Source organism: Daktulosphaira vitifoliae, unplaced genomic scaffold (genome assembly GCF_025091365.1).
Source record: "Daktulosphaira vitifoliae isolate Bord-2020 unplaced genomic scaffold, ASM2509136v1 Scaffold_4, whole genome shotgun sequence".
NCBI lineage: Eukaryota > Metazoa > Arthropoda > Insecta > Hemiptera > Phylloxeridae > Daktulosphaira > Daktulosphaira vitifoliae.
Window position 1 is genome coordinate 29,367,697 of NW_026099575.1, and position 27,683 is coordinate 29,395,379.

Here is a 27,683-nt window from a genome sequence, read left to right on the forward strand (position 1 = left end):
CAATAATTCAGTGGTCCGTGTATCGAAACTACGCTCTGTTAGAAATTTTATTGTTTACAGCTAAATAGATAAATGTGATATACAAATAGGTTAAGTATTTTTGTGTAATATAAAACTACTTACATGAGATATGCATGTACAAATTTTCATCTTAATTGAATTTACTGTAGCACCTAAATACTAGTGATAGGTACTATCGAATAGATTGACTATCTGATATAACAGAAAGTTTTTAAAAAATGCTGATAATATAGAAGAAAAACTTCTATATGACTTTTCTTTATTTAGAATTTTAATAAAAAAAACTTTACTTTGGTACAAGAGTCATCATACACATCCTTTATTATATTAATGTACATTTTCGGGACTCAACATATGCTTGACATATTCAGAACTATATTCCGTTAAGCTATATCCCGTAGTTTTTAACTAATTAGTAAGAACATCAAAAATTTAATTGCAAATTTGAAATAAGCTCGAAAAATTAATCAATAAAACTAAATTTTTCTCTGATGAAAATTTCTCGCAGACCATTTATTCATAATTAACAACAAATTATCTCCTTAAAAGTTTTATATAAAGCCCTTCATTTTTATTCACGTTTGATATAAAAGTAACAACTACTTTATAATTTTTTCGTAAAAAATGCCATATTTAATTATTAAATACTAATTTCATACTATATTTAATTGCTATAATAGATATTCTTTCATATTTATACTTAGAAATCATAGAATTACTAAATAAGATTATTGAAGGGAATAGGAGTTTATCATTTTTTTGGAAAAACCCTCCAATTTCTTGAAATTAAACACCATCTACAGAAGAATTTCTGAAGCATAGAAGCGTTTCTTATGATAGTGATTTTTATCATTGTCAGATATCTATATGTGTCCCAACTATGCTATATTCATACTATATCGCGACCCCTCTGTGCCTCTGTTACCAGAGTAACAGGAGGTTTTAGAGTAAAAATAGAAGTGCACCAAGTTTCTGCTTTAAGCCCTTACTTATTTTCTATAGTGATGAATAAAATTACTAAAGAAATACGAGTACGAGTTTGACTAAGGAGAACACAAGGTAGATAAAATGAGGAGTTCAGTGACAATAGGCGAGGACGTGATAGGAGAGGTGGAAAGTTTAAAGTATATAGGATCAGTTATATGTAAAAGAACGGTGGTATTGACGGGGATTTAAGACACAGGATTAAGTACGGGTGATTTAAGTGGAGAATAGCGTCTGGTGTGTTATGCGATAAAAGAATTCCTATAAAGGATATAGATAATAAACCAAATGTTTTACATAGAAAAAGTATAACTTTCTATTGATAGTACCACAGAATAGATAAGATAATAGTAGCTATTCTATAATAGTAATAATCATTACTTCTATTTTTACATAGTCAACATACTATGGTGCGGACTGATAGTATCTTACAGTTCTATGGCTGAACTATTCTAATTTTTATCTTATCATGCTACGGATATGAGCGTTTATTTAAGAGATCATTTTCATGGAAAATATTAAAACCTTCAATAAACATTTAACGTTTAAAATGTCATATTTTTATAAAATGTTCTAGAAATTTAATTTTAAAACTATAATACATTTTTTTAGCAAATTTTATTAATTATTTAATATACAAAATGGCCGTTTTTAAATTTTGTTTACAAATTTATGTTGAAATTGTAGAATATCAGTCTTACAATTAATTAAAACAGAAAGTAACGTAAAATATTAATAAGATCAAAAATTATTTAAATTATCATATTATCATGACTCACTCTTTATTTAGTTTAAAATTAAGTAATCTCTAAGAAAAATTATGTTTATGTTATCAAATTATTGTAAGATAATAGTTATTATTTTTTATCATGGATTAACTATTGAAAATGAAAGTGTTAAGTGTTACCTTAGTGTATATCGTTGGAAATTATAGTAATAATTTCAATGATAATTCATTTTTACAAAATGTTAAGTAAATTATAATAGTTAATGTTTTTTCTTTACATTGACGTATAAAAAATTTGTAAGGTGTAGTATATTTTTATTATATAATAACGGCAAAGCTATATGAACAGATATGGTTAGTCCAATTATCTGAAATCTACAAAATTAGTAAAATTTTTAGCAGAGCGTGGTTTCGATCCACGGACCTCTGGGTTATGGGCCCAGCACGCTTCCACTGCGCCACTCTGCTACATTATTTTAATTTTATAAAAGTTGCTTCTTTAAATAATATTGTAAGATAATATAGGTTAGCATGTATAATTTCATACGTAAATTACTAAAGCAAGGGCGTACACTAGAGGGGTCAAAGATGAGCAGTTATATTACATAATACACAATACTATGTACTATAAAACAACCTAATCAAATAACTACCAAACGACGATTTTTACATAGGGTGACAAAGTACTTCCCAATGACGAAAAATAGCTTTAAACACCATAGGTATAGTTTGAGAAAACATGTTAGTGTTTTTTCGTCTGAAGCCTCATTCCCTAAACTTAGCAAATGCCGGTTAACCACCCGCCCCTCTAAAGGTGGCCATGAATAATCAAATAATACAAACGAATTAAAAATAAAATTGTTTTGCTTTCCCCTTGACAAATTTCTACGGATACTTCGAATAGTAAATTGATTATTGATTATTTTATTAAATATTTATGCATTTTTTGTTATAATTGCAAGGAATTTTTCGGTCAATTTTTTTTTGTGATAATCCTGAAAAATTGCGTGTGGAAAAAATGTGACAATGGTTTTTCTTGCAAAAATTATACATATGTAGTAATTTGAAATGTATCTCATCACAGTTTTTTTTAGTTAAATAATTTTAGTAAAATTTGACTTTGAAGTACAACAAGTAATTGTAATTTTTAAAATTTCTCAAAGTAATTTGCCTAAGACTGTGTTTATGACCTGCAACTAGTATTATTAATTATATTAGTCTATTCAATACTAAGTAATATATTATCTCTTTCTCCGGTGACGGACTAACCAGCCGTCCCGGAGTATAAATAGTTAAGAAACCTCCTTCTTTGGGGTAAGCCGCTTTGATCTTTAATGGGCTGATAAATCAATTTAAAAAAAATATTATCAACATTTTTTCCATAATAAATATAAAAAAAATATCTTTATAACTATTATTAAACTTGTTAAGACGTCAATTTATTAATTTGCAGTAAAAAAGCCTATTCAGTACAAAAAACCATTTGCTTTTTTTTTTTTGTTAAAAAAAAAGTTTTTTTGAACCCGGTGTTATTAAAATAGGACTTTTTAAGGATTATTTTTTGGAAATTTTTTACTAAAAGAAGTAACTATCATGCTACCTTAGTAAAAATAAATTTAGTTCATTTCCTCCTAAAAAGAGTTATAAATATATGAGAATTTGCTTAAAACTATCCAAAAAGTTGGATTTTTTTTCCTCTAAAGGAAGCTGTGGAGGCTTAGTCCTCATTTTTTTTTATTTAATATTTATATTTATTAATATAAAAAATATTAAATTGATTAATTAATTAGCTTCCCAAATTGTATTATATTTCGGGTTATATGAACCACTAAAAAGAATTTTTAGTTTATTCTATCGATTATATACTTTTATATTTATTGATTAATTTAATAATTTCATATTAAAAAAAATATGGCTTTTATCTACTCATTAACTTTGATCTATTTGCTAATATTGTATGTATCATTTCTACAACACCTTTAACTACACTGCCATATTATAGTTAATTATCTGTAATATTTTGACTGTTAGTTTGGGTGCAAAGTTGAGAAGTTATAAATTTTATCCACGACCATTTTTTATCATTTGTATTTGTACGTAAAAATTCTCAGCTCTCGTCAGATTTATTTTGTTGATCTATACGTCAAACCAGAATTTAATCTTAAAGAATCTATCAGTTTCAAAAATTGTAAAAAAATTTCTCAATTTGGTAAGTTTGATAAGTATAACAAATCTAAAAAAGAACAAATTTAGAATATTTTTTTGCATTTAAAAATTTTTATAATATATAAAAATTCTCGAATCTTAACTTTATTTTAAATAAGACAGCAGACTTATTATAGGTATGCTAATTAAAAATCTAGGTAAAGGTTGACTTTAAACAGGATCACCATTAATAAAATTTTTTCTTTTTAACTTATGATAATGATCTGGAACGTCTAAAAATTTTTAAGCTATATCTTATTCAAATTTTTAAAAAATTTTTCCAAACTGAAATCGTGAGCATCACCAAAACTGTTTCAGCTTAAATAGTTTTTTTTTAAAATTTTATATTTATAACATAGACGCTATCAAAATTAAAATTTTTGGAGATGTGACATTAACTTTTCACTTACCCTATCTAAACTGAATAAGAAAAAAAATCAATATTACCGGCATATGTGACAGTTAAATAAAAAATAAAACAGTTTTTTTTCAATTTATATAAATAAACGAAAATATTGCTTATTCCCTTACTTATTAAGGGTCGAAAGAAATTTTTCCAAATTTTGAGGCTCTAGCTATATCTATATAAAAGAGTTTCTAGTGAATTTTTGTATTATTTTAAGTATTATTCTTTGAATTACAACCATTTTATTGATTTACTAGGGTGATATATTAAATTACTACTTTTTTAATTTATCCAATAAAAATTTATTTTATGTAATTAAAATAAAAAAAAAAGGTATAGTTTTATAGTTATTTAAATGTACTTATTTTTACAAGTGGGGATATGTAGCAGAGTGGCGCAGTGGAAGCGTGCTGGGCCCATAACCCAGAGGTCCGTGGATCGAAACCACGCTCTGCTAACGAAACTTTTTGCGAAAAATTTTCTTTTGTACTTATGTATTTATTTAATGAAATATTATATCTCATGTATTATTTCATTACATGAATACTTAAAATATATAGGACAATTTTTTTATATAGCAAATAATTAAAGCGAATGTTAAGAATATACATTTTTCCTAAAAGAGAACTTGTTTTACAATTATTATAGATATTAGAGCGTTGCATGGGCCAAAATTTATGAGGAAAATGTTATAAAAGTCACATTTGTAAAATAACGACAACTATTTTTAGCAGCGTATTTATATGCAGGCGCTATAGGCAACTGCCTACAGCGGCAAATATTGAAGGCTGACAAATTTATAAAAGGTGAGTTATGTTTTTATTGTTGTTGTGACATATTAACTTCCTAATAATTATCATAATAGTTTACATTCAGTGGCGTAGATACAGGGGGGGTTTAGGGGTTTAAATCCCCCAGAACCAAAAAAAAAAAAATTATTTATAAATAAACTAGAGGTACGATATAAAATTATTTTTTTACATTTTATTAATAATATTTTCAATTAATTTTAAATAAAAAACTACATCTTTAAATATTAATTAGTCAAAAATTTAATATGAAATAAACCCCCATATTTATTTATTTGTCTGAAGAACAAAATTACTAGTCTTTTTTTTTTTTTATAGTCCACATTTGGTCCAGTTTTCGTTTCATGTAATGGTATAGCCCGTTTTTTTTCAAAAATTTTCAGTAATTTCTGGTCTTTGAATTATTTATACAAAAAAAAAAATTAACTGTTAAATTTGAACTATTAAGTATAAAAAAAAATTAATCATCAAATGTACATCCTTCTATTTCCCGAACTTAACATGCTACAAAGGGTGGTGGCTCTATTTCACATTTTAGGGAATCAAAGATGGTTCTTGGCTGGCCAATGTTGGATGGACGGGTATTATGGCCAGCTTACACTAGAGACTAGACACCACCAATAAGAAACCAATAGGAACCCAGGATCCCGTGCGCTGAAAAATATGTTTCTACATTGAACAAGCTGGTCCCTAATCTATTAAATATAACATTTTTAAATAGGTGTTTTTGTCTGTAGACAAGAGAAATAATTAAAAATTGATAGTTATAACTAGAGGTCGGATTTATATTCTCTTAAAATCCTTAAAATATGATGTTTTTATGTCACATAAAATAGGCAATATATTCTCTTAATATTCTTTTAAAATACCAAATATATGATGTTTTATGTCCTTAGCAAAATATTCTTTGAATATTAAAAAAAAATTCAATTTCAATTTATTTTTTATTAATTTGGTTTTAAATATATTTAATTTAATTAATTTTACAATAACAATTAATTACTATATATTGTTCAATGTGTTCCGGTGTCATTGTAGTACGCCGGTTTGTAAGAATATTTTTGTAGATGCTGAAAGATCGTTCGACATCAACCGATGTTACTGGAGAATATTGCAAGTCGGCTACCATAATCGGTGAATAATTTTCCGGAAGTTGTACTGTGTTATTTCCACTAAGAACTTGTCCAATATTTTTTAAAAATTTGTATCCTTTGTTTTTTTGTTGAAGTTGCAATATTTTTGTTTTTACTACTTCTCCTTTTTCTCCTGGTATCTGTTCAAGTTGTGTAAAAGTGTTTTCAATAATATTTATTATATCAACCAAGGGAGTATTTGATTTTTCCAAACTTTTGATAGTTGTAACAATTTGAAGAAAATTAGTTTTAATAAAAATCAAATCATTTTTTACAGACTGTAGGTGTAATATATTTTTGCATTTTTGAATACTGACTGACGACTTTTCTTCACTTAATTTGTCTATAACCTTTTTCAAACACTCAAAATTATCGCAATTAAATACTGCGGCTTCCAGCCAAGTTCCCCATCTAGTTAAAACGGGTTCTGGGGGTAATGGCACATTGGGCAATATTTCTTTGTACACCTGGACATGATATGGCGCTTTTAAAAATACTTTTTTTAGATTACTGATTAATTTATTAACATTTGGAAACATTTCTCTGACCTTCTCTGCAACCCTGTTCATCATGTGAGCTACACACGTAACGTGAATTAAATTTGGGTAGAAAACTTTTAGTGTATCACCGGTTTTTGTCATGTATGGAGCTGCATCCGATAACATTACCAACACTTTTTCGTCATTTCCACCCAACGGCCATAATAATTTTAGTCCATCATTGATAAACCGAGCAACAGTGGAATGATTAGTTTTTTCCAAAACTTTGCATGTCAGGAGAAATGGGCGAGTCGGAGTATTTGATTTTAATATTCCCACCAGTAAATTTGCAACGTAACGACCGTTTGTATCTGTAGTTTCATCTACAGCAAACCAAATATTATTTTCACCAATTTCAGTTTTAATTTTCGTTAAAGTATTATGGTAGCATGGCTCGAGATAATTTTTACGTAACGCACTTTCATCTGGTATATGTTTGCCAGTGTATTTCTCTAAAAATGTACGTAATTGAGGAACTTGCATTTTATACCAAGGAATATTAGCTGCTACTAAGGCTAGACACAAGTGTTTGTTAAAATCATTTAAGTTGTTTTCATTGAGAGTAGCTTCTGATAAAAATAATTGTTTTGATGAAGTATTTAATTTACGTTTTAAACCATTTTTATGGACAGCCGTATGTACATGTTGTGTTACCTGTGATTTTTTTGTGCAAGGAATATTTCTGTCACAAACTTGACAAAAAATTGTTGCACCATTTGTCGTGAAAATCGTTTGTTGGTTATTGTACGACGAAATCCACTGAGCAAATAAACTTTTTAAACTGCTTGAAGTTTTTGGCATATTTGTAAGTTATAGACTATAAAATACAATTACTATAACTTAAGTAATATGAGACGAGTGGAAAGACAATATATAAGCAATAATATATCGCACGACTAGTAGACGACGAATAGTCGTGACAGCTTACGAAATAAACGATGTGCTATCGCAATCGATAAGGAATACCTGGAGATTAATTTTTATTAAAACCCAGAAACCCAGAAATAAACCATTTAGTGAACATTGTATTTATTAAAGTGCTGATATACGTCAAATATGTTCATTATATGCCGATATTACAAAAATATTCTCAAATATTCTCTAACCCCTAAAATATGCTTTTTTATGCAAAGTAAATTTTTTCTTGTGAATTCTGTGTTTCATGAATCGTAAAGATTTCTCACTCCCATTTAACTGCATAGACTAGAAACAAATATGTAAAATCATAAAAATCCGACCTCTAGTTATAACTAATTATTATTATAACGAAAATTAATTTTTGAATTTTAAGAACAAATAACACTGATAGTAATATTTGAATTATATAAAATATAATTAAACATAATTGGAATTTGAAATAATGATAACTATATGAGTATATTATAATATCTCAAATTAGCACACAAATTTGAACTTAATATTTTGATGACTTTCAAGTAGTCGATGATAAATATGTCTAAACTATAGTTTAGACTATAGTTTATACACACATTAGGTGATTTCACATGGAATGATCCTTAGTCGATAACAATTTCGACCACTATTTTAGAAATTATTAATAATTTTAAGTATAGACTGGAGGTGAAAAATGGGTTCTGTTATTTTTATAACTAAACATTTCCTGCCTATACTTTTCCATTCGTCTAGATATATAAATGAGACTAACTAATGAATAATAAATCCATTAATTTTAACTTTACCTAAATCTGAATTATTTAATACAAATCAATATATTGAGTAGATAATTACATAACATGCAAAAATATATTAAAACAATTGTAGTGTATATTAGGAAGTAAATATTTGACGAAATAATTCAGTTTTTCGCAAGCCTATTCTAATAATGGTTTTAGCGATGGCATACAGATGGGATAGGTTATAAGAATATTTATATCCCAAAATGACAAATATAATTACGAGATAAAGATTAAATTAAGAATAGGTAGTACAAAATTATTTTTGACTTATTATAAGTACTTAATTTAAAATTTACATCGACTAACCAAATTTTTTGTAAAAAAAAATGTTTTTATTATGTTTATTAACTGATATTTTTTGGATATAAATTTATTATGATAGTGATATCATTTTACATAAGCCAATATATTATGAACATTTTAGGAGATTACAGTAGCAGCTTAAAAGGGAGATAAACCTCACTTTTATTTTCTTTTTATTAGCATTTAAGTTTTTAATATTATAAAATTAAACGTGCAGAAGTGAAAAAAAATTAATTTTAATACCAAGTTTTCAAACTTTTAAAATATAAAAAAGTACTCAAGAATATTTTAGAAAACTAAGTATAAGCAAAACTAAGACTCGGGCTAACTAGGTAATGATCTCGCTTAATAATTTGAACCCAATCAGGAGATTTAGGCTAAATTAATCAAGAGGGGTTTCATAGGAATGTCACAAAATTATTAAACGTATAAAATGTATGTATTTAATAATTTTGTGTTATTATGAATGTATAAATTCATAATATAAAAATTGTATATGAGCGAAAATATAAGAAAACAATTTGGTAAAAAAGAGATAGCATTTATATTTTACCGATTTGAAACACAAAAGTTAACACCTTACTGATGTAGATGATAATTATATCCATCCTTAAGTAATCTAGAAATATTATTCGATGCTCGTGACTAGAGGTATTCAATACTTTTTTTAATGTTCTATTTCTATATTGTTCGGCTATTATTAATAACATTAAAAAATACATAATGTTTTTTGGGGAGATTTTTAACTCCCTTATCACCTACCTTTATTATTTATTTTCAGCTAAGAGACTTAGCCTTCCTAGATACACTATATCGCAATTAAAAATTTTTTTTAAAAAATTCAAAAATGTGATCCAAATTTTTTCTGCCTATGGTTAATGGTCTAATTTCATCAACGATACTAAAATAATTGTATTGATGTATGTAAAAAATGAAGCTAATTACTTCTTTACATAAATTATTAGGGTTAAGGAGCTAACCCTGATGAATTTATATTGTAGTAAATAGCTGAGGAAGTATTAAATAACGTCGTTTTAAGTATATTTTAAGTTTTACAACAGTTGTAAGCAATTTTTAAATTCTTAAGCAATATAATAATGTCATATAAAAGGAAAATGCAGGGTAAACAAATTAATAATGGCAGGAAAAGAATATATAAATGGAAACAAGAAAAGTATAGTGGACTTGGACGTTTTGACGAAAAAACGTCGAGCTACGGGTCAGGACATTTGTTGCGAATAACTTTTGTACGACTTAATTAATTTTATGTTACATTTTTATATTACATTTTGACTTTATGATTTTACGTTTCATAAATAAAAAAAACTATTTAAAAACATGTACTTGAGAGTACATACTTTATATCCACCGTGCTATTAAAAAATTGTGTGTGTACGGTAAGAGTCGAGGTTGGACTACTGGTCCTTTAGTCGATCTTAATAATTAGTGTGCGTGCTGGCTAGTTTTTGGGCTTAACCGTCCTTTAATAGGTATAGTGAAAAGGTAGTTGTGCTGGTGGCTGACGAGAAGCCACCAGCGTATCCAACGGGAGGACTCAAGAAGAGCTAAAAATGAACTCGTCGTCAAATACATTAGTTAATTTGTGTACTACTTTTTGTGTCTACGTCGGGGTACTACCGACGTACGACAATGTGCAGTTATTAATCGTTGAATTTTTAAAAATGAAGGTCATTAATTGTTCATTATCGTTTCAAATTATTTATTTATAAATATAAACATGTCATTTATAGACTATTTAATTAAATTTTTATTTATTAAATTTTCGATTTTTAATAGAGGATAATTATGAAAATAGCAGTGATTGGCGCAGGAGTGGCTGGTATTGCTTGTGCTAGAAGATGTTTGGAAAATGGTTATGTCTGTACTGTCTATGAAAGAACCAACTTAGTTGGCGGAACATGGGTTTATGACGAAAGAGTAGGAGTTGATGAATTCGGCTTGCCAATACATACGAGCATGTATCAAAACTTAACGTATATTATAAATCATTAAATCAAAATATTAAAATATTTTTGAATGATTACATTTAAGAAATATTCATAATTTTTATAGGACAAACTTACCTAAAGAACTAATGGATTTTCCCGATTTTCCTTACGAAGGTCTGGATGATGTTTCGTTCATTAAAGCTAGAGATGTACAAAATTATATTGATAAATTTGCCGATCATTTTGGTTTAAAGAAATATATACGTGTAAGAAAGTTATTTTTATCCTATAAAATCGAAAAAAAATTTAAATATAATGAAACATTTAAAAGTAAAAAAAAAAAAAAAATTAAGTGTATTAGCGTTTGTGTTTGAAAGATAAAAAGAACCATGCAACATCCAGCGTTGGCATTTGATTTCGATAAGAGAGAATAGGAATTTTAATATAGATGTTCAAAAAGTAAGGAAACAAATGAATTTTTATATACAATGAAAACAATAGAAATTAATTTCTTATTTAATTACTGAACACAATATATAGGAAACGGGTTTCTATTGTTCTCATTGTTTGTAACAATTAACCTGTTTCCTTACTTACTAAACATTTTGTATAATCAGCTCTATGATATTGTTTGTCTATAAGAAAAGAATATTTAATTATGTTTTTAGTAATGAGAAAAGCTATAAATTACTCATTTAAACTTCATAGAATAAAATATTTTGTAGTTATAGTTAATAAATTACTTTGTCACTATATAAATAATAATTTCGATTTGCTCAACTATACATGGCGATTGCCAAAAATAAATACAATATAGAAAAACTAATTTTTGATTTCTTTTAGTTACATATAATTTATTGACTAATAATCACTTTTTTGAATCATACCTTTTTACTTAAAGTGTGATTNTAAATACAATATAGAAAAACTGATTTTTGATTTCTTTTAGTTACATATAATTTATTGACTAATAATCACTTTTTTGAATCATACCTTTTTACTTAAAGTGTGATTACTTTATTTATTTAAATGGCAACATAAATATTTAACCAGTTTATAAAATAGGAAGTAATCTAACATCTCAAAACACATAATTTGAAGTTTCCATTAGATTCTCAGTTCATTATTTTCTTAATCAGAAACTTTTTTCAACCGGTTGTTAATGATTTTAACAGGGGTTAAATTCCCTGGTTTAAAATCAGAAAAGTATATAAGTATTTAAAAAATAAAGTAAAGTTATTTTTTATTTATTAGAAAGTGAAAAAATTGTATGATTTAAAATAATTCTGATTTCACAATTTTAGTTTTGTAACCTAGTGAAATCAGTTGAAAAATTTGATAACTATATTTGGAGAATAACTTCTGAAGACTTAATTACTAAAAAATTAAATATTGATAATTACGATTCTGTTATGGTGTGTAATGGGCACAATGCTGTACCTAATATGCCAGACATTCCTGGGAATGATACCTTTGATGGAGTATGCATACATAGTCATGATTACAAATTTCCTGAGAAGTTTAAAAATATGAATGTACTTATAGTTGGATCTGGCCCTTCTGGAATTGATATTTGTAGAGATGTGGCGAAAGTAGCAAACCAGGTAACAATAGTTTATATTTTACTTTTTTTAAGACTTATAATTATATATTTTATTATATAGTAGAAAAAAGAAAAAACGCTATTCTGGGAAAATTATTTAGCATGCTACGATTTTCAAAAAATTTTTTTTCAACGGAAGTACTTGGTCACAAGTTTCCGGTAAAATTATTGCGAAGTCAGAAATTTTTTGCCGCTTGTTCGCGAACCTTTTGAAATTTCGACTGTTTACAACTCAAGGTTTTAAATTTTCATCAGACCCTCTAAACACAATTCTGAGATATATTGATGCATATATTCAATCCGTTATTTTTTACCGTTCGAGGTTTTTTATTTTTCCATAAGTCCACGCGCATTTTTTATATAAGGGTATCATCTCATTTTTGCGTACATATATTTTTTGACTCTGACTTTGTTGATATTGAATTTTTTGTCAATTGTTCTCTTTAATTCTTATTCAATACATGTTAATGATAGTCATATATGAATTGATTTGGTTATTAATTAATTTTTTGTTTTAATATTATGTCATTTTTATATTTTTTTTGTGGTTTGTTAAATATACAGATACTTTTTGTCAATTTCTTTTAAATATGTTATAATACAAAATTTATTAATAAATTTAATCAAGTTCATTGCTATATATATATATATATTATATATATATCTTTTGTTTGAACTTTGGCTTTATCTTATTTATTACATATATGATATATATAAGTCTATAAGTTTATGGATGTTTAAATTAAAATTTAAAATTGTATTAAAAGTGGTTGACCAACTAAAATTTAGTTGGCCTGTAAAATTTTTAAAAATTTTACTTAGCAGAGCGTGGTTTCGATCCACGGACCTCTGGGTTATGGGCCCAGCACGCTTCCACTGCGCCACTCTGCTATGTGATCAACAATTGTAAAAATCAGATCTTTTCAAAATAGTATGCTTATCTGTCTTATAATTTTTTTGAGTAAAATATATTTTAATCCCCGAAATATTTTAATTACTATAGTATCTTAAACTTTTTTTTTTAACTATTCGGATTATTCACAAATTCGGGTATAATATTCTACTTTTACTTCAAAAAAAATTTGTTTTTACTAATATAATAAAAAATGTTATTAGAATTTAACGTTATTAAAAGTAAAAACTAAATGATATAACAATTGATCCGGATAGTCCAGGTTAGTTAATTACCTTTCGACTATTCTAACTCAAAACTAATATTTATTTGGTATCTAATAACATGGTCTTTTGCAGGGGGGTATAGGGCAATTGTCATCTTTTGACTTTGCTTGGTCAATTTTCATTGTGTATAATAAAATTTTGCAAAATATAATTATTTTTAATGAAGATAAAAATAATTTATTTATTATAATGAATGCTAGGTGTAAGAGCATTTTTTTTTATAGATTAATAACACGTAGGTTTTGTTTTATTGATCAACATTTATAGAAACACTAAAAAAAAAAAAGAGTTAAAAATTTACTATTTTGAAAAAATTATTATTATTATTATTTATATTTTTATTAAAGACAAATAATAAAAAGAATGCTTAAAATGTATTCAAAACTATAAAATCTATTTAAAATAAAAGTAATGCAAAATGTTTACTGGATCAAAAGTTATTAAAGATGTCAAAACTTAGTAATAGAACACTTAGTACACAATTTTATTAAAACGAAAACATACTATAATTTAAATTAAATTACAAGTGAATCTACTCGGTGTATACCCAAGTGTCCGCAAAGGGAGCTATTTCTTGCCCCTCCCTTGACTTTTTATTGGTCAATTTTCATAATAATTTTGTATTATCTTATATTTTTGTGAAATAATTATTATAATTGTAATTATTTTTTTAATGAAGAAAAAAATTGTTTATTTTTATTAAGTTTTGTTATGAATGTCAGGATTGTGAGAGCATTGTGTTTTATAGTTTAATGACATCAAGGTTTGTTTTTTATTTAAAAATTTTATAGAGACACTTAATTTTATAAATAATATTTATTTAAAACTGTCTACACTAAATAATACTATACATCTATAATGCTAACATGCGTGCTATTTATAAATTTTTGTGTTGGCCTGTTTAGGCGAAAAACCAACTGTATATTTTATTGAATACTCACCTCATATTTGGGGGTGGTATTCCAGCCGTTAACAGTTCGTTTAATGCGGACTGTCACCCAAGAAACAATCGTGACACGTCTGATTATTAACGTCTGCCGAGAAGGATTTGTTGGAGGAACATTCGATAGATTGCGATATAAAGCTGCGATGCAAGTGTTATATGGTGATGTTATTATTATTATTTTTTTGTTGTATAACTACTATATGTAGTTGTTTGATTTGTATGTGCATAATATAACCATCATGTCCTTAGTAAAAAAAAACGGTAGCACAGTGGGGTCGAGGCATAGATGGGACAAGTATAGATGATATCTGACAGTGATTAAAATCACTATCATAAGAAACGCTTCGATGCAAATCTGTAGATAGTGTTTCCTTTAGAGAAATTGGTGGATTATTCCAAAAGCAACATCAACTCTTATTTCTTTAATTATATCCTGATTAGTAGTTCTTTGATTTTAAAATATAATATATGAATAAATACTAATTATAGTTTTTAAATTTAGTATGAAATTGTGAGGCCAGCTATGATGTATGGTTCATAGTGTTGGGCGGTTGATAAGAAAGTAGAGCAGAGAATAAGTGTAGCAGAGATGAGAATGCTTAGTTGGATGAGTGGAGTGACTAGAGAAGATAGGATAAGGAACGAGCATATAAGAGGAAGTATAGGTGTTGCGTCAATCGTGGATAAGATGACAGAAAATAGACTTAGATTGTTTAGTCATGGTATGAGGAAAGAAGAATCGAAAGCTGTAAGAACAGTTATAGAAATGAATGTTGAAGGAAGAAGAGATAGAGGAAGACCAAAAAAGAGATGGAGGGATGCTATTGAATGCGATTTGAGGACAGCTGATGTGAGCGTAGAAGATGTGGGAGATCGTGTCAAGTGGAATCTTAGGATNTTGTGGGAGATCGTGTCAAGTGGAAGCTTAGGATAAGGGTAGCCGACCCCAAGTAGTTGGGATTAAGGCAAAGGCAAAGAAAAAGAAAAAGATTGTTTGGGAATGTACAATTTAGCGTTTAGTTGGGTTTAAACAATATAGCGTCAAATCAATTACCTACTCTATCGGTTGTATCTTAATATACACTACACTTAAATGATACTATAAATAAATAAACTCACACATACCCTGTGTATACATTAGTATGCATTTATAACATTGTGTCTAATGTATAACATGATAAAAAGCAACCGTAAAATGAAAAAAATGGAATATAAATTTTATTTATTACTCATATTAAATGTAATGTAACTCGAAAAATATTTGTTTAAATGAAAAAATATAAGATTATATTTTTATTTATAATTGTCTTTTAAACAACTTTTGTGCGAAACTTTTTTTTGTAANTAACAACTTTTGTACGAAACTTTTTTTTGTAATTTAATTATTTTTTGAGAAAATTAAAAAAGCTCATATTTTTGAACTTTTGCGAGGCTGTAAAAAAAAGCTTAATTTCAATCAATGAGGACTATTAGTATGTCATTATACATATTTTAATTCAACTATTAATAAAACAAAATTTGGTTGAGAATTTTTTAAGAAATTTTTCCTTTGTTGACTGGCCTAGATGTCANATTCCTATGTTGACTGGCCTAGATGTCAATTTTAAACTTGTAATAGAGATAAAAGTTATGGTAATGTATTCAATTTTTTTTGCTATAAACTTTCATAAACTTTATCAAAAATTTTTCATCAATTTTAAAGAACCAAAAAAATAGGTTAAAAATGAAAATTTGGACTGATTATTTTTAACATATTAAAAATCAAATCAGTAATAATTTGAAAACAAATTTTTTTTTCTTTTAATTATTATTTTATATATATAATTAGTAATAATATAAAAAATTAGAAGTGATAGAAATAGTCTACTTGCAGATTTGAAAACAACGCGAAACTTTGATTTAGAAAAGTATATTTTTGCTTCTGATGAAAGTTCCTTGAAGTCCAGTGCATTTTTTTATAGTAACAAACAGTTTTTATTGAAAATTATTGTATCAAGCCCTTTAAATTTTTATACACGTAAAAGTAAAGCAAAATATAACTTCTTTATTATTTTTATAATTTCTCCGTTTAAATTACAATATTAAATATCAATTTCATACTAAATTTAATAATTATAATTAGTATATATTCAAATATTATATTTTAAAATCAAAGAACTACTAATCATGATATAATTAAAGAAATAAGAGTTGATGTTGCTTTTGGAATAATCCACCAATTGCCTAATTAAAACAAAAAAAAAAAAAGTTTGTTGGGAATTTTTTCTGCTATTCTGCAAAATTACTCCTTCGTTGACTAGAATGAATCATTAAATAGAAAATTTTATGAGAATTAAAACAATGTTATTTTTAAGATTAATATGCAGTCAGAAAGTTTTATAATTACTATTTATTGTAAATTTATCAGAAAAACTCATTATTTTTTGCATTTTTATCGTAATAGAACACTTAAATAGAAATCATAGTAATCATTTCTAAGTAATTTTTGATATTTAAAAAGATTATACAATTGAAATATTCAGAACTGAATTAATTTTAATGATTTACTTTAACTAAAAAAAAAAAGTTATTATTTTGAATCCCTCTTGTGGGCAGGTAAAGGGTTAGATTTATAAAGAAAAACCAAATGATAGATAAAGACATGCATCTAGATAAAAAAAAATATACTGAATTGGTCATTTTTAATAAAGTTATAACAGTTAACAAAGTTATAAGTTTTATACACTGGACTGCAAGGAACTTCCATCAGAAGCAAAAATATACTTTTCTATAAAGTTTCGCGTTGTTTTCAAATCTGCAATTTGACTTTTTCTATCACTTCTAATTTTTTATATTATTACTAATTACATATAAAAAATAATTAAAAGAAAAAAAAATTTGTTTTCAAATTATTACTAATTTGATTTTTAGTATGTTAAAAATAATCAGTCCAAATTTTCAATTTTAACCTATTTTTTTGGTTCTTTAAAGTTGATGAAAAATTTTTGATAANTATTTTTTGGTTCTTTAAAGTTGATGAAAAATGTTTGATAGAATTTTGTGAAAGTTTATAGTAAAAAAATTGAATATGTTACCATAACTTTTAGCTCAATTACAAGTTTAAAATTGACATCATTAAATAGAAAATGTTATGAGAATTAAAACTATGCTATTTTTAAGACTAATATGCAGTCAGGAAATTTATAATTACTATTTATAGTAAACGTATCAGAGTAGCTCAATTTTTTTTTGCATTTTTATCGTAATAGATAACTAAAATAGAAATAATAGTAATCATTACCTAATAACTTTTGGTGTATAAAAAGATTCTACAATTGAAATATTCAGAACTTAATTAATTTTAATGATTTGCTTTAACTAAATGAACCAATCAAAACAAAGTCGTTAAAAAGATTTACTCAATTGAGCGTATTATAAAATTTGATTATAATTGTAAAAATCCATTGTTAATTCAGTAGAAAATAACTATCATTTTTTTTAGATTTATATAGCAACATGTTACCAAAAAATNAGAAAATAACTATCATTTTTTTTTAGATTTATATAGCAACATGTTACCAAAAAATTTGGAATATTATAGTCTGTAGTAGCACACACAAATAGAGTAAAAAAATTATTAAATTACAAAGTAAAATGATTTAATTTTGTACTTGAAACCTATCATATCAAACTTGATTCGTCAATAAATACTTTGAAAACATTAGAAATTAATGATTTTAATTGTCTTTATGGAGACGATGTAATAACTAACTGTTTAATTGATAAATTAGAATTTTTTTTTNCGATGAGATAACTAACTGTTTAATTGATAAATTAGAATTTGTTTTCGATTTTTGAGGGTAATATCTTCAACTAGATACGAGTTGTAGTCATTTGACGTATCATTGAAAAAAGTAGATCAAGCTAGAGCAGAGAAAATAAATGATAGTCACAAAAATATATCTTCTCAGTTTTGCATCGAAGCTAAAACTTAAAATATAGTAAAATAATTTTAATACGAATAAGAAATTTCTTCTTACAAGGGGCGACTAAAATTATGGGATCCTTGATCTTTATTGAAGTTATTGAATCTAAATGAGATAAAAATCAAACGAGTTTAAAATTTATACTAACTTAAAAAGAATTAAGAAAAAATGCAAAAAATTCATTGCCATACGTGAGTTGTAACCTTGTACCCCAAGCGTGTAAAACATGAATTTTACCAACTCGGCAACCGTAAGTCGATACCGTCGGGTGAAAAGAATTTAAGCTAGTTTAGCTAGGCTATTTAAGCTAGTTCAAATTTCAAAGTTATTTTTCTCGACTTAAAAGAAGCAAACAAATTTAAATAAGTTTAACTTTCTATGCTATATTAATTTTTTATTTATATAATATTTATGAAAATCTGTAGTCCCCTTGTCAGGTATTTTAAAATAAAATAAAATACAAAACCCAGAATTTTAACACAAAAATAGCTTATTTTTTAATACGGTAGTAATTTTTACCATGAAGACAAATCCAGAGGTCAAATTTTTTTTTTTTAAATTAAAGTATATTACATAAGCTTTAATTTAATATATATATATAAAAGTGTCAGTCTTTCCGGAACATTTTCAAAAGTTAAGTTGAAAAATGTCTACTTTCTATACGCATTTTATAAGGTTTGCACCCCCCCCTGTATAAAGGGAAATGGTCCGATTTAAAAAAAAAGTATGTCGAATGAAAGAGATATACATAAAGTATTTATTATTAAAAAATAGAATTGATTCATGCATTTTTTAAAAAGTTATAGCAACATAATGTTAAAAAATGTAAAATATAATATCAAGAATTTTTTCACAAAAATAGCATATTTTTGCATACGGTAGTCATTTTCACAAGTAATACAAGTATATTAAAAAAAAAAAAAACACATCATAGTAAAATTAATACCTTCTCAGCTTCGCATCGAAGCTAAAAAATATAATAAATTGTCGTTTCATTTTATTATTTGAATGTCAAGTTTTAAATTCCCAAGTAAAAATACCCTACCCGTCATTTATATGAAGTTAATTACTTTTTTTTAAGATACTGACAGGTAACTCTGAGACCTCTGAGAATTTCAACTTCATTATTTTTACATTTTGGTAAGCAGGTCGTGGTCGGAGGGTTTCCTAGGCATTGTTTGAGTCTGACGGGCCCGCTCAGATAAATTTGGTGACATGATACAATCACATGATAGTGATAAGTAGTAGAAGTATTAGTATCGGTTGTATTTATCTTGTGGCTATTGTTTAGTTTATTACCCTTACGGTGTTATATTGATGTAAGTTATAATGAAATAGTACAGATAATAGTATAATATCAAAATCGCTTTGTATTTTATAAGTTGATTAACACAATATTTATGCTCTGCATTTATTTCAATTAATTATTTAATAATATACCGTGAATAAAAGTAACCATTTTTTATGATTTGATAATTTAACCATCATTATTTATAAGCTAAAAACAATATTTTAAGATCCACATTTTATTAGCTTCGATGCGAAGCTGAGAGGGTATTAATTTTACTATGATGTGTTTATATTTATTTATTTTTTTGTGTCTGTCACTACTTTTTTTCAGTTCTCACTGGACCGATTTTTCTTAACGATACGCCAAAAGATCACAATACGTATCGTAGTTGAAGACATTACCCTCAAAAATTAAACATTTCTCTCTTGTTCCTCATAAATTATCAAAATCCTAAAAAAAATTTCGATTTTTAAAATCACTAAATTTTGACATTTTTTTTTAAATTTTGACATTCTAAACATTTCCATAACTTATTGAAAAATGAATGAATCAAAATAATTTTTTTTACATAAATACCTTACGTATTTTCTTTTAATTTGATATAAATGGAATGATAATCTGACCCTTTACCTGCCCACTGGGGGGATTCAAAAGAGCAACTTTTTTACAAAACTCAACTTTTTCAACTTAAGTTTTGTAAATATTCCTGAAATACTGCATTTTTTTTTTTGATAAACTCATACTTACAATTTTGATACACGTTTATCATAGATTCAACAAAACATACAAATACATTAAAAATTTGTATATTTTCTCCGTAAAAATTACAATACTAAATTATTGATTATCAGTTTCATACTAAATATAATTACTATAATTAGTATGTTTTCATATTTTATACTTATAAATCAAAGAACTACTAATCAGGCTGTAATTATGGAAATAGATTTTGATACTTTTTTTGGAATAATTCAACAATTCCTTCCAAAAATTAAACAATATCTACAGATTTTTAATTGCTATAATAAATATTTTTTTCATATATTATACTTTTAAATAAAAAACTACTAATCAGGAATAATAAAGGAAATAGGATTTCATTTTGCTTTTGGTATAATCCACCAATTTTTAAAAATTAAGCACTATCTACAGATTTGCATTAAAGCGTTTTTTATGATGGTGATTTTAATCACTGTCAGGTTAAATTTATACTGGACTCAACTATGCCACGTCCCCACTGTGATGGGTTAGGGGTTTTTTTTTTTGCTAAACACTTTTAGGTTGAGCGATTTTATGAAATATTACCCTTCTCGGAAAAAACTTTGATTTCGCCAATATTTATATAATATTAAAATTTTGTATTTTATTTTGGTATAATATATCTAAAGAACATATATTTAATGAAGTATTTGAATATTTTGATTTATAAATTTAACACGGGGTAAGATGTAACGTACATATTCGTAAATATGTTTATTATATCATAATAGACATTTAAATTTTTAATTTGAGGTTTATATTTATGTTTGAGTGTGTATATAATTAGAGCAACTTAAAACCTAAAGTTTTAAAAGTGTTTTTTTTGTCCTAAGATCAATATTTGTACTTATAATACTAGAGTCACATTTAAGTAATATTAAATATCAATATTACATAATTAATATTAAACATAACACCGAGATGATTTATATTTTAATATTTTGATAATATTAATCCTTAGTAAAATAAATATAATATTTGAAATAGACTTTTTACTTGTTAGTAAAAAGAAAGTCATTTACACAAATCGAATAATAATACGAATAAAAATGTTCAATAAATTTTTGTTCGCAGGTATTTTTCAGCCATCATAATGAAAAATTATTAAATAATACATTTTCACATAATGTTATTCACAAATCTGATATTCAATCGATTAATACTTCTAATATTAACTTCGTAGATAATACTTCTTGTACGGTGAATGCTATTATATATTGTACAGGTAATTGCCCATTTATTTTAATTTATTAAGTCGTAAGTAAGTAACTATTATTTTTTATTGACTCAATAAAGTTATAAATATAAAGATATCTAACCCATTGTCTGCAGGTCAATCATGTCTTATAAATGTTTTAAAATGATTGGAAACTAGTTCATAATAGATTTCTGAAAGAGTGTAATGTGGCCAAATATAGATGATATATTAAATAACAACAATAGCATAACAACAGTTATTATACAAAAATGATATTCAACTTTTTTAGCTTAAGATAATTACTTTATTATTAAATTTGATTGTTTAAAATTCGTATCATAAATTAATTTATTTTTTATATTTTGCTAGACTACTTAATGTTCATATGAACAGAAATATTAAAGAATTCACTTTTTTAATCTTTTTAAACATGTATTAAAATAATTTTTAACACGCTTGGTTTTTAAGTATGGAAAATGAATTGGTTTCGGATAGGTATTTAAGATATTGCAGTCTGTTTATAATATATTTAAAATACTTGTAAATGTGTTTTGTTTAAAAATGTCAATTTAACTTAAAATAAGTCCTTAAAAGTTTTCTTGGCGAGAAAACATGCTCCTTTGGGCCTATATATTTATACTTGGTGTTAGTTCTGTATTTGAAAATCTGTTACCCAAATATAATTTTTATTTTTGAGGTTCAATAATGTCCAGAATTTTAATAAAATTGGTTCTCCTGAAAAAAAAAATGATTTATCTGGTTGTTGCACGGAGCAATTCAATTATAAAAAATAATGAAACATAAAATAACATGAAATGGTATCTTTGGACAGTTTTTCTTATAAATAATAAAAAAAGTGGTGTATTTACGAGGGGGAGTCCATGAGACCCTCTGGACATAAAATTATAATAGAAGGGGTAGTGGTAGTGAAATCTATCCACTATTCTAAAAACTATCGGACACCAATACAAAATTTCCAAATACATCATTGATAAGAAAATTACAAATAAATTATTAGCTGTTACGGTTAAACGTTGTAGAACGCAAAAATAAAATACGACACAGGGTTCTTTGACAAAGTGACGTGAAGCCGTATATATTAGTTTTCTTCAGAAAAAATCGTCATAAAACCAAAAAAACAAAAGTACGATGAATAATATACTTAACATGTATTTAGAAATCGGCGACAGTATCGAATAATACAGCGAGTCCTTAAGGCGGATACATCGACAATCTGAAACGTGCAGTGTAACGAAGATGACTTCCTCAACGTATCTTTGTGGCGGTCGTAGACAGACGTGCGGTACTAGCTGGACGTGGTGTATCGCACGCCGTGTTAGTCATATACATTAAGTAGGGCGACGGCTGATAACGGTGGCACGAGTCGTGGGGTTCCGTGTATCAAGAAGCGCCGCGGGACCGTGTCATAGCTTAAACATTAACAAAAACATATAGCATTTAAATACATAATCATAAGTGATTCGATATAATAACGTTTCATTAATTAATTTTTTGACTTTTTTTAATTTAAACTAGGCTCCGCCTAGCTGGGGCTCTGCCCCAGACCCGGAGCCCTACGAGCCTTACGCGCCTTCTTTGCGTAAGCCTCTTCGGGCCGTCATCATAAGTAGGCCCCTGATTCCGGTAGGGGTACCCGGCTACGCCGGACACGATAAGTGTTATGCAGAAAAAATATTACATCAGAATCAGTGTAACAAAAATATATTAAAAATGTTATTAATAAAATCAGGATTTTTTTTTGGGCGGGTCTGATGAAAATTTTAAACCTTAAGCCGTAAAACGCTGGCTTAATTTCCAATTAAACAAATTCAACTTAGATTTCAAAATAAGGAATTATTTTCTAATATTGAATAGTAATAAATTCTAATGTAATTTTTAGGGTTTATAATTTCTTGTCAATTTCTAAATTCCAACTGTGGTGTAAATGTGGAAAATGGTAAATTCATTTATCCTCTACATAAAAATATTGTTAATATAAATAACCCAACAATGGCCTTTATTGGATTTGTAAACAAAACATTCATATTCCGTGTATTTGATTTACAGGTAATATAATTTGCAGTTTTTATTGATATTGTTCTCTAGTTTAAATCCTAAAGGTATTATGTCACAAAAATGGGTTTTGAGATTTATATGATATGTGATTGATTAACTATGACTCACGCAATATTATTAAACATATAAAACATATTGTATATTTTTTCTTTTAAGGAATTTTTCGCGATGACATACAATTGTAATTTTATATAGAAAATTCTGAACTACTGGTCCAAAAGTTGATGTGGAGAGAAGGGGGAAATAGGACAAATATTTTTTGAAAATTATAGATCATAGGATACTATTAATTTCTAAACAGAAAAGTTATAAATTGTTTTATACTTTTAAAGATATTATGTGATGCATAGTAAATGAATAACCTTTAACAATGCTTTTAAAAAAAGTATGTAATAATAATCGAGATGTACTAATATAAATAAAAAAAATACTCCCAAATTTTCATTTTATTTTGTAAGCAATTTAGTGATAATAAATTAAGTAATAATAATTAGAGCTAGAAATTATATAAATTTTTAAATTCCGTTTGAGTCATTTTGAAGGGCCAAAGTTTATAAAACTTTGTTACAGGATTATAAAATATTGTAGAAATATTTTTTATTTGAGATTGGATAATCCCTTCTTAATCATTCCAAAACCACAACCTTGACAACAACACAATACTAATATTTCAAGTCGATTAATCAAAATTTTTACTGAATGATGATGTGTTCGGAAAACTTTATAAATGCATAAAATTCATAGCCCTATAAATAATATTTTTTAGTCCTAAAAAATAAATAAATAATGATTACTAAATAAAATTATTAAAAACATGTAATTAATACAATGTATTTTTTTAGATTCGTTATTATTTAAATTTTTTAAAAAAATATACCAATTTGAATTATAATATTGGTATGATTCCTGTAAAAAGTCATTTTATTGGGAATTGTCTTCATGATTACTGTTATTCTTTGGCTAATGAAATTCAAATCGAACCAATCCCAAGTATTTATTTTGAAATATATAATTCATGTCAACAAATTAGAGATTTGTACAGCAAAACTTATCATTCAGCAGTGTTTAGAATTATAGATAATACTAATCATGTAGTTGAATGTAACAAATGTAATAATTAATAATTTATACACTAGCATTTAGAGGGCTAGGGAGGCTTAGCCCGTCAAGAAATCAAGAAAATTATATTTATTTTTATATAAAATATTTTAGAAAATATATTTAGTTATCTTGAAATGTTTAGGTTAGTTTTTATATGTCTAATATAATATTTATATGATCAAACAAGACAACAAGTAACAAAAAAATGTTTTATAGTTTACAAATTTTAAATGAATTGTATAAGAAATATCGACGCCGATTCCGAATCTGGCTTTACATTTTTTTTATCACATTTAGTTTTTGAGATAATTACTAATTAGTTATTAAATGATAATTACACAATGAAATCATTAATAAAATGTATAAATATATATAATATTTTTTAAAATGTTTTATGTTCAAGAGTGCTAAATTTAACGTTTGATTGTAAGCTGTTGGTTTAGTTGTTTCGATTCGTTTTATATATGATGGAGATTCACCTGCAATGTTTTAGGTTCTGCTTATTGCATTAATTTTGAATGCACCAATTGTTGATTTCATTCCCGAGCAGTTTATGCTGTCTATTAGATATAGAAGTAAATTAGACGCTGTTCTAAAAAGCATTGACTTATGTTATAGCTTTGATTGTATAATTGCTTTATGTATTTTTATAAGAAATTCAGACTACTCTGACTACCTCAGCTAGTGTGTATTAACATTTTAATGATACTAAGTGACTTGTTTGTTTCAGATGTGTGTAGCCCAAATTTCCTTTTTTTTTTTTTAGTTTCTTTTCATATATTTTTACTATTTTCAAATTACAGTTATTTCTTCTTTAATTTGATTTAAGTTGCTTTAAATGTTTAAGGATGTATCCACGTTTTCAGTAATGAGCTGACGTTTCGGACTCATGAAGAGTTCATCTTCAAAGCGACTGTTACAGGTTAGTAGTTATAACCTACAGTCCATACTAAAACGTTACCGTGATGACACAACATTATACCAAACTAGTTAGTTATCAGTTTTTTTTGTAGATACTTTAAGTAAATTTACCCTTGTTGTCTTCTTACTATTTTTTATAAGAAATTTTGTTCTAGCGTTTAATTTTCTTTAAGATAATGAAATCTGTTACATTTTTATTTTTATTTTTTTAATTTGTTTAAAGCTTGGTTTTTTTTTTAATAGATTTTTTAATATTCTCATTCCACCAAAATACATTAGATCTAGAGTTATTTGAGATAGATTGTTAGTGTGTTGTTAATATTATATACTCTCTATTTCCAAATCAAGTAGTTTAGTAAAAGCCCGAATAAGTTTTTTTAAATTCCATCTCTTGGTTTGGTTGCTATTCTCATTGATATTTTGAGGGATCATTTGAACAATTATAAGTAATCACTAATAGTTAGATTGTACGGACCATTTTAGTCTCAATGCTAGGGTCCATGTTGCGAAGGTTTCATATTTTTATTATCATGTCTAGTTTTTGAGACAATTACTAATTGAAACCCGATTTGGAATTAGCATCGAAATTCTTAATGGAATTCACATACAAATTGTAAACAACAAAATAACTGTTGTCCTGTGTTATTTATTTATGTAACTATTAACTTATTTTTGACTTTATATAAAATTTATTTTTGTAAATAAAGTTTTTTGTTATATTACACCTATTTTTTATGTTTTTTTTTTATAATTTATCTCAAATATCATTTATAAATTAAAAGAAAAAAACAACTTAACCCAACATTAACTTCATAATTTTGAAATATGTGAATTATTTTTACAGTTTTTTTTTATTTTTACATTAAATCCTGTGTTAAAACATATTATATTATTAATTTCCTCTTTAACATGTAAAAAACTGTTAGTTGTAAAGTGTTGTCTATTGTTTCCTATTTTATTTTATTTTAATCAAAGGTTATACCTAATAAAAATGAATAAAAAGATAATAGCACCCTACGGTAATGAGAAAAAAAGAATATGTATTTAACGAAATATAAGAAGGATTGTGGCCTAAAAAATAATGATATATATAGGGGTGTTACAGGACATCGTGAAATAGATTTATCTCGTCATTATTTTGAAGTACGTTAGTAAGATTATTTATTTTAAGCAGTATAATAAGTCAAAGCACTTATAACTAAAGATGGGAAAACAACATGGATTTTTTAAACAAAAAATATATATGTTTTTATTTGATATATTTTTCATCGATTATTATTAACTAATGATGTATCCAAAAAAAATGGATGTTTTATTCCGATACCATTCCTTTAAACACATTTTTCATTTCTACTAAAATGTTCTAATTAGAACATTTTAGTATATTAATTATATTATTTTTAATTATTTTATGTACATAATTTAGTTTATGCAATGGCTTAAACCTTTATAATTATATTTGTTAGTGGTTATCACTGTTTCCCTATCATGCTCTAGTACACTTATCATTATCATAAAATTGCCGCTAATAATAAAATAATGTAAATGTTTCATCTATTCCTGTCAAGTGATTATTTGTTATAGATTTTTGAATATAATCAAAAAATATTCTATCAAAGTTAATTTATTGACTAATGTGTTCCGTTTTTTTTTAAATAGTTTAAAATGAGCATTAAATCCGAAGTATGGATGTATTTTAAAACTACAAAATGTCAATAATAAATAATTATTTTTTGCCTGTTGCAACGTCAGTCCCAAGTGAGAAGATCTGTTCAAAAGCTAGACTGACTTTAAATAATCATAGAAATCGACTCGCATCCAAACATTTAAATAAATTATTATTCGTGAAATCCTTAGATGGCTCATTTTGG

General features: G+C 26.1%; 2 protein-coding genes and 3 non-coding genes across 12 annotated transcripts; 2 read left to right on the forward strand and 3 right to left on the reverse strand.

The window, feature by feature from the left end:
• Positions 1-348: 348 nt before the first annotated feature.
• Positions 349-10,994, reverse strand: LOC126905027 (uncharacterized). The gene is made up of 3 exons (XM_050684424.1): positions 10,909-10,994; positions 6,156-7,641; positions 349-429 (listed from the first exon to the last, which is right to left on the reverse strand). Exons 2-3 carry the CDS (start codon positions 7,623-7,625, stop codon positions 349-351), a joined length of 1,551 nt encoding a protein of 516 aa, XP_050540381.1. The 5' UTR covers positions 7,626-7,641; positions 10,909-10,994.
• On the forward strand, positions 1,893-27,683 carry LOC126904852 (senecionine N-oxygenase-like). Of its 8 annotated transcripts, none has more exons than XM_050684161.1 (8): positions 1,893-2,034; positions 4,992-5,149; positions 10,622-10,818; positions 10,898-11,039; positions 12,078-12,377; positions 21,591-21,741; positions 23,615-23,781; positions 24,633-26,540. In XM_050684161.1, exons 3-8 carry the CDS (start codon positions 10,631-10,633, stop codon positions 24,909-24,911), a joined length of 1,227 nt encoding a protein of 408 aa, XP_050540118.1. In that variant the 5' UTR covers positions 1,893-2,034; positions 4,992-5,149; positions 10,622-10,630; the 3' UTR covers positions 24,912-26,540. The 8 variants fall into 8 exon arrangements, with proteins under 8 accessions (XP_050540118.1, XP_050540122.1, XP_050540120.1 ...); XM_050684163.1 differs by lacking the exon at positions 1,893-2,034 and adding an exon at positions 2,071-2,086; XM_050684166.1 differs by lacking the exon at positions 1,893-2,034 and adding an exon at positions 3,632-3,941 and having other exon boundaries at positions 10,622-10,803.
• Trnam-cau (transfer RNA methionine (anticodon CAU)) lies at positions 2,129-2,200 on the reverse strand. The gene has a single exon. It is a non-coding gene; the product is annotated as a tRNA-Met (tRNA).
• On the forward strand, positions 4,729-4,800 carry Trnam-cau (transfer RNA methionine (anticodon CAU)). Its single transcript has one exon. It is a non-coding gene; the product is annotated as a tRNA-Met (tRNA).
• On the reverse strand, positions 13,196-13,267 carry Trnam-cau (transfer RNA methionine (anticodon CAU)). The gene has a single exon. It is a non-coding gene; the product is annotated as a tRNA-Met (tRNA).